This window comes from Helicoverpa armigera, chromosome 21 (genome assembly GCF_030705265.1).
Source record: "Helicoverpa armigera isolate CAAS_96S chromosome 21, ASM3070526v1, whole genome shotgun sequence".
NCBI lineage: Eukaryota > Metazoa > Arthropoda > Insecta > Lepidoptera > Noctuidae > Helicoverpa > Helicoverpa armigera.
The window spans coordinates 4,680,587-4,689,130 of record NC_087140.1 but is presented as its reverse complement, the minus strand read 5'-3'; the positions used below and the strand labels follow the sequence as shown (position 1 = coordinate 4,689,130).

The 8,544-nt window shown below is 34.3% G+C and overlaps 1 protein-coding gene across 1 annotated transcript; it reads left to right on the top strand.

Annotated features, from left to right (window-relative positions):
• The first annotated feature begins 3,772 nt into the window (after positions 1-3,772).
• On the top strand, positions 3,773-7,746 carry LOC110379180 (uncharacterized). The gene is made up of 6 exons (XM_021338723.3): positions 3,773-3,928; positions 4,404-4,602; positions 5,261-5,371; positions 5,662-5,759; positions 5,951-6,010; positions 7,478-7,746. The coding sequence occupies exons 1-6, from the start codon at positions 3,877-3,879 to the stop codon at positions 7,558-7,560; spliced, it is 603 nt and encodes a 200-aa protein (XP_021194398.3). The 5' UTR covers positions 3,773-3,876; the 3' UTR covers positions 7,561-7,746.
• The last annotated feature ends 798 nt before the right edge of the window (positions 7,747-8,544 follow it).

Below are 8,544 nucleotides of genomic sequence, written 5' to 3'. Positions count from 1 at the left end.
GTAAAATGAATACTCAACTCTTTATTAGCATTCGATAAGTTATGTAGGTGGCCAATTTTATAAGCTAGAAGACACAATATGGACCCGGTACGGCACAACTTAACGATGATGGAGAGTTAAAGAGATAATTCATCATCATCAGCCTTATTATTGTCCCACTGCAGTGTACAGGACTCTTCTCTTATGGAGAAGGAAACAGGGTAAGATATTTATGCTGTTTCTACCATCGATAAACCCACCCCTAAAGTTAAATTATTTAGTCAAGTTTAATTATTTGTGCGAAACCTGAATATAGCTTGTTCAGAATCAGTAACTGAATCGATTCCAATAGTTTTTACACCATGTTATATTTTTTCCCAAAATTATTTAAAAAACTTTGAATGTTGGACACCACAAATAGGTATTTATTCTCGCACAACAAAGGTCACAGCGAGTTCATAGCGGGCGCGAGCGCACAGTGCTATCGCGTTGCGCGGCATGTGTGCGTTTTGTGGTGATTATGTATTTTTACGGACAGTCCCGTAACTTAACAAGCTTATAACTTTGTGATTTTTCATGATACGGTTTTGAAATTTCGTACATAGATTCTTTACATAAAAATACTAGATAGGTGTATCAGGTTTCGCATAAACAAATAATTACGTTGTATATGTAGAATTATTTACAGCTTATGACAACCTCAGAGGAGAAGACAAGAAAGAAGAATTATTCAAGAAGAGAATCACGTCGCCGACATTAGAATCAGTACGCTTTGTCGTCACTTACACGTGAATTCACAAAACGACCTGATTCTTTAGTTGGCGCGTGTTTCGTTCATCGGAGAAGACAGAAGAATTGATAATTTTGTATAAAGAAGAATTATGCTAGTACACGTCGTTAATATATTGCTTTGTAATATATTAATTTAGATTAAGTTAAATATTTCTTATAGCTGGAGGCAAAAGTCTATCAACTGAACATTTTCATAAAGGTGAAAGTGAAAGTGTTGCTAAAACAATCAAACAGGATAATAGTTCGTTAGGATCATAATAGTTTTTTTATTATTTTAAACACGCTTTATAGAACTTCGTATGTAGTAGTTTATATTGAAGAGATGTAATTTTATTAAAAACATTAAATATCAACAGCAGTATTTTTATTTACGCAACCCAGTAGTTTTAAGCCGACAATTTTAACTGTAAATATTAATTTTCATATAAAATGTAACCTCATTGGGATTTAAGAAGCGTGCTGGAGTGGCAACATAACGCTTGGTTGCAAATTGAACATTAATTTTCGTTCGCGACCCCTTCGCTTATGAGCGTAATCAACGAGATGGGGCAGCCACAACTTAGTTGTGTGCTAACTTTGTGACAGTTTACACCAAATGTAATGTAGGCGGACGAATCCATTCATGATATATTATCAAATATGTAATAGCAATATCCTGACAAACCATGAATTTATAAATCCTAAGGTACTTTGTACCAACTAAAATGGTTTTATTAGACTCTAAAGTTTGTTCCACTATCACCCTTTTTAACTGCTTGGCGATTAAGAAGTATGGGTGGAGTGATGAAACTTTTTGCAACATATTTTGTGAAAATCAGATTTAGCAGTCAAAATAATGTACGTGAGCCTATGACTGCAGTAACCTCGTAAATGATATTAAGTAGGTACTTATTTAACATTATAAAAAAATATAAAACATTTTTATCTTAACAGCATTTTTATTTTTCCAACCCTTACACGCTTAAGAAACGAGCATTGTATAGTAAAAACATTAAAATGCACGGAACTAAACATTATACTGGAAATTAAGGATGCATGAAAATATGGTAATCTAGGCGTAAGACCTTTCCAAGGGCGGTGATATTCAAATGATCTCTGCCTGCGCAAAATGTATGGCGGACTTAATGATAAGTTGGTGCGGGATGAAATAGGACTTGTTTTAATTCTTTAAGCTTACAAGGCCTAGCCAAAGTTTTATCAAATTCGATTGAAGGTATCTGACGGTCCCAGTGGGGCCCAGCAGGGCCAAGGCCTGCCGGGTCTGCGCGATTGTTCGAAAGAGTTACCGCGGCCCTGGTACATAAAAGGCTTACGAAGGAACATGATGGGTCTTAGTCAGTAAGAGTCTCACACTCCCTCACCGCTCTAACCCACAGCGGGAGGAGTCATTTGATATTTTCCCGTCATAAAACTAACAAAGTGATTTAGAACCCTACCAGAAATCGAACCAGGCACTCCGTGCATTGCTTGTTCTAAGAAACATATAGCATTTTTTAACTAGCTTTGGACCTGTGCTTTGGACAACAGTTAGTCTGGTTTGTATTAATTTCAAAATAGAGCCTATGTTATTGAAAATCGATATCTTAATCTGTGTCCAGATTTCATGTCAAAAATAAGAAAAAACAATATTAAAAAAAAAAAAAACTACAAAAATGATGACCTTTAAACTAAAAGTATACCTATATATTTTTTATGTATATTTTACTTAAAGGTAAGTACTTATATTCTGTAAGTAAGTAATGCACAGTTAAGTATTTCTTGATCGATCAGCAGATAGACCTGTCAGACGAACGGCTAACCAATTAACCCTGCGGCTAACCAACCGAACCAACCCTTATCTTCTGGACGGAATAGTTTTACCCATACCTATTGCAAAGCAATGAGTTTATGTAAATCACTGAAATCTACTGAGTTGGTCTCGAAAAGTCTAGCTTTACATCTTAGCTTGACAAACAGGAATTCGATGTTACGATAGCGATAGCGGTAATGCCTTAATACCACTTGGTAACTTGGCTACCAGTATTTGGCAAAAAAAAACTTCTTTAGCTAGATTCTGTACTATCATACGTGCTGACTGTCACAATCAAGACGATCTAAGTATATCTTGTACCTGAGTACCTGATAAGAAAATAAAAAATGAAAGTGTTTTATGTCTCTACTTTCCAATGAATACGCCATGATCCTATGAGCCACGATCGCACGCTCTAAACATTTTTCCACATAACGTTTCAAAGCCAAATCACTACAGGATTTTCCTTGCGTTACAAAACGATGGCTTTTGTGAAATGAAGCTTGTAATTCAAGTCGTAAAGTCCATATTTGCATGAAGTTTGCAGTCACGTAGAAAATAGAGCTATTTGTCACTAAATAAGAACTAGCTATTTGTCAGTATGATACTGTGTGGGACATGTCTCGTGAAGAAAAAGGAACTTTTATAGTTCGCGCCAATTAACTTGGCGTTTCTGAAGTTAGCTATTTGACACTTCGCGTATTTATTCATTCAGATTTCATTGGGAAGTTTTACTGGGACTTCAAAAATGACAAAAAATAATAACAACACATTACAGAAATACGTGATGCGTTGAATCCCTGACTTCAGAAATGCAGAGTTAATTGGGGGGAGCTGTAAAACATTATTATCATGAGCCTCCACATTCAACAAATCTTAAAATAAATTCATACAAAACTGGCAAAAAATTCATACAATACTGGCAAACAAAGAAAACAACAACAAACCGACTTGATTACTTCTCGATACATACAATGTTATAGTCAAAACACTACTGCTTATACGAGAGTCATCAAATTTGCTACCTTAACAGAAGGGTAGAGAGGTACATAACTATTTATTCATTTTTTTAAATCTCTAGATTTTTTTGTTGTTTCTCTAGTTTCGATAACATGCAAAAGTGAGTTCAAAATAAATTGACTAGCACACCAATAAAACCCGAATGCAATTAATTTATCAATAAAAATGATTGCATCATTTGAATAGTTTTCATTGAACAGCACAGTTCTTTAGTAGAAGTATGTTGTATATTTTGTGGAATAATAGTAGAAACTGATGTCTAATATGAGATCGAATAAATATAAGTGTTATTTAAAATGTATTATTTAGTGCTAAAATTATGTCTAATCATACTATTTGCCGTGTATGGTAAGTTGACACATATAAAATTGAGCAATAAAAAATGCTGCTAGCTAAACACATTATCTACTAGAACTATTTCGGGCACCCTAGTGACAAGTTGTCTTTAGTCTTGTCTGATAAATAGGCTATCTAACACTGAAGTAATTTTACGAATCGGACCAGTAGTTCCTGAGACTGGAGATTAGCGTTCAAGCAAAACAAACTTCAGCAAACATAAATACATAGTACCTATAAGTTTGAGCGAAATAGGTAAACATTATAGTGATAGCAAATAGATTTCTTCAAAATTATATAATTACTTGCCGCAGGAAGAAGTTATTTGCAATGCACAGACTTGTAAGAAAATCTAAAAATGTCATATACAGATTTATTACAACTATAAGTAGAAGAGGAAAAGTATTTTCGAAAAACAATACAAAATAGAATGTTCAGAAACCAATAAAAACACACAAACGTAATCAAAACTTTTTCTTGTTCGTAGTACCAATGCACTATGTGATAGGCGAACGTGTTTTGGACACAACGCTTGCATACCCATCATATTACAAGCTCCGTAATAATCATTTGAGTCCGGGACATCTTCGCGGGCGCGGCTCTGCAGCAGGTAGTAAACACATAGGCGAAGGAGCTCCTGAAACTACAAGAGCAGGGGGGGGACCAGGAGATCCGAATGACCCGAGGTATCATCATCATTGTCACTTTACAGTCCCACAGCTGGTGTGTCCAGCTAGTGCTAGCTAGCAGTGGTGGCCTAGTAGGCAAAGAACCAACCTCTCAAGTACGTCGTATTGGTTCTATACCCCCTAGGCCAGCATGACTTGACCCAAGAGGTCAGAGAGGTCATAAATGCCTTGCTCGAAAATGGGAGCACCGTCTTCGAAGTTGAAAGTTTTGAACACTATAAGCTCCCCAATATGCATTTCAGTGAGCATGTGTAAATCTTTCCACATTGCCAGGAGGACTTTGTCGAGCAGATAACGTTCTCTGCTTCTATACCATTTCCATCTGCATGATGACAGTGGAAATTCTTGACGGCATAAAGAATAAGATTTCAGATCAAACATGGAGTGGTCCACTCTGAACCTTGCCAACGTCAATGAACTTTAGTTAACTATTAGTATTGAGATCCAAATAAGTAAGATTAGAATTTTCGTTTCATAACTTATTCTTATAGACAGACAGTTACTTTCACATTAATCAGTAGGGATAATCTAAAAATATCTTATTTTCCGCGGAATTGACATGCCCAGTATAAAACACTATCATCATGAACTTTATTTTGATTGAATCCAAGTCTTGGGCAAGCTATTCTATTAAACATTTTCATTTGGTTCCAAGGTACCAAAAAGCAAACACAACGACTGAACGAAGACGCACGCCGCCTCATCGCGAGGAGACTTTGGAAGAACAGTGCGACTACTTAGCCAAGTATTGTCAAAGAAGTTATCTGTAAGATAAATCACATTTATAAATTAACTAGCGACCCGCTCCAGCTTCACACGGGATAACAGTATTTCCCCACTATTTAATGGATGTTAATAATATTTTTAAACCTTCCCTTTGAAACACTCCATCTCATAAAAAAAACCGCATGAAAATGGGTTGCGTAGTTTTGAAGATTTAGGATTGTACAAAGGTACAAAAAAACTTTACGTTACTTTGTTCTATACTATGTGTGATGAATTACGAGACGATTTTTATGTACAAAGTTATTTACAAGTTGGAATCGGATGTTTCAGAACTGGAAGAATTTGTGCACGAACATATTTTTTCAATTATCAATCATTTAAAAACTACTGCATGATGGATTATGTAAATTGTATGGAAAGATATGAAGGTAATTTTTATTATATGCTATTTACAACAATTAGTCAATTCAAGAATCAAATGGTTGCATGATGATTCACTTGATATCATGAAATAATTTCACTTTTCACGTATATAAAAATACTCGAATTTTCTTACAAAGGTTTCCTATATTAATGATGTATTAATCAACCACCTTTCAGAATAACTCGTTTTTTTCAGTTTGGCAAATAGTGCATATGGGACAATGTTATGACCTCAAGGACAATGCAAATCATGAACGTAAGTATGACAAAGACAGCCATGGAGTCGGCTGAATTGTTATTTTTAAAGCTATTTAACTTCAAAAATATCACATATTGAGAGAATACTCATTGAGAACTAACTTCTGCCGGAACTTCCAAACGAATTCGGATAAAACGATCTTTCCTCGATAAATGGGCTATTTAACGCTGACAGATTTTTTCAAATCGAATCAAGATCAAGCAAACAAACTCTTCAGCTTTAAGTATAATATTTGTATAGATTTATGAGGCTGTCAAGTATGTTATGTAATATGTAACCGTAAGATTACAAACATCGTTAGATTACAATCCATCTCGAGAGATTGTAAACTGTCGAATTATTGTGAACCGTAACATCTGATTGCAATTTAACGCATTATTTTTCGCTATATTGTAATCTATCGATGAGAAATTGTCAAATTGTCAACTGTCCGAAAGCTCTCCCTGATTGGTCAGTCTTTTTGTAAGATCGACCAATCACGACCAGCCGTTCTGTTGCCATGGAGTTCCCGTAGAGTTAGGAATGAATTTGTGTTTGAAGACAAACTACCTAATTGTTTTGTTTTTTTTTTTTATAAAAGTTTCTTATAATTTTCCAGTTTCATTTAAATAAAACTACTTTTACGGATTTTATCGCGGTCGGTTTTAAACGTCGGGATTAAATAATATAATATAACCGCGATAAAATACGTAAAAGTAGTTTTATTTAAATGTCTAATATTCGCGTAAGTGTCAGAAATCAATATGTTTCCAATTTCAATTTGTGTTTGAAGAATAAATATTTCGTTACAATTTGTTCTCTCCATATGTCAGGAATATTAATTACATACTCGTACTAAATAATAAATCCTTGAAGAATTTTTGAAGAGCATTTATTTTATTTAACTGACACCTCTATTTCATTCCTAACTCTACGGGAACTCAATGGGAACAGAACGGATTATTGGTCGATCTTACAAAAAGACTGACCAATCAGGGAGAGCTTTCGGACAGTTGACAATTTGACAATTTCTCATCGATAGATTATAATATAGCGAAAAGTAATGCGTTAAATTGCAATCAGATGTTACAGTTCACAATAATTCGACAGTTTACAATCTCTCGAGATAGATTGTAATCTAACGATGTTTGTAATCTTACGGTGACATATACAAATGTTGGGTTAAGTAGAAGACTGGTAGATTCCGTATTGTCGTCAAACTTCATGGCGTGTAGGAGCACCGGTCACTGCAGAAATCATTATGTACATAGACGGGGGGTGATGGATCTTCTCCAAAGCAGATATCGGTTACATGCGCGAGCCTTTGCTCGGAAGTTAGTTGCGAGACGCCTATAACTTTAGCGAATACACGTTAGGGGATGCCTATCTTCAGCAGGGATGTTTTATTGATCAATCTTTTGCCACGAATAAGTAAAATAGTAAAACAGTTTTAGGAAAATATATATTTTTTATTTTATTTTTTAGATTTTGAATATCAAGGTGATACTTTCTTGGATTACGACGTTCTACCAAATGAACATGTTTGGGATTTTCAGGGTTATGTCTGAACGAATAATGATAATAATAGATCTTCGGGACAGTTATCAAGTGTGTATCATTTTTGTAAGTTTGGTATTTTTGCCTGTTCTTGCAAGCACTGGTAAAAAATTAACGTATTACTGAACAGTGAACCCGCACAAAGTTTAATTTTAATTTTCTATAGTACTATTATAAAATTAATTTATTATAACATTAAGTACTATTATTTGTTTTATTTTTATGTTTCTATCATGGTCTGAAATAAATGAATATTATTTTTGAGCCAGAAAAATTTGGCGAAAAAAGCGGAGGAAATTTTATGCACGTAGTGATTATTAAAATAATCTCTTTCGAACATTGTGCACTAGATAATTATTATGATCTTACCTATTCAAGAAAACAAGGTGTCATATTTTACGTAATTTACTCTTGAAAGATGAGACGAATCTAATATGCAATTTAATACAAAATCCCTTTGTCTTAACTTGGTTCCCCTTTTCTTTTTCAAAGATCGGCCACAAATAATGTTGGGTAACATTGGCGCGATTCCAGAGGTTTAATTTTATGAGCCTCGTTTTTATTTTCACGACAATTTTGAGAAAATAGTGTTTTATTTTTCCTTAACTAAGTTTAAGTTTTTTAAGATGCTTTTTAAATGAGGCGGATAATTTTTCCTGGTATAATTTTGGATTTCAATAAAATGTGTATGTAACAGTATTTTAATTAAAACTAGCCCGCCCGCGTCTTCGCCCGCGTAGAGTCCGGTTATATCGTATTTCCAAGAGAATTCTTCAAAATTCTGAGATAAAAATTATCCTATGTTCTTTCTCAAGGTCATCTCTATTTCTGTACCAAATTTTATTATAATCAGTTAAGTAGCTTAGACGTGAAAGCATAACAGACAGACAGACAGAGTTACTTTCACATGTATAATACATATTAGTAGTGATAATGAACATAATAGACGACATTGAAGAAATTAAATCGTACATTGGAATTTCACTTGCAATAAA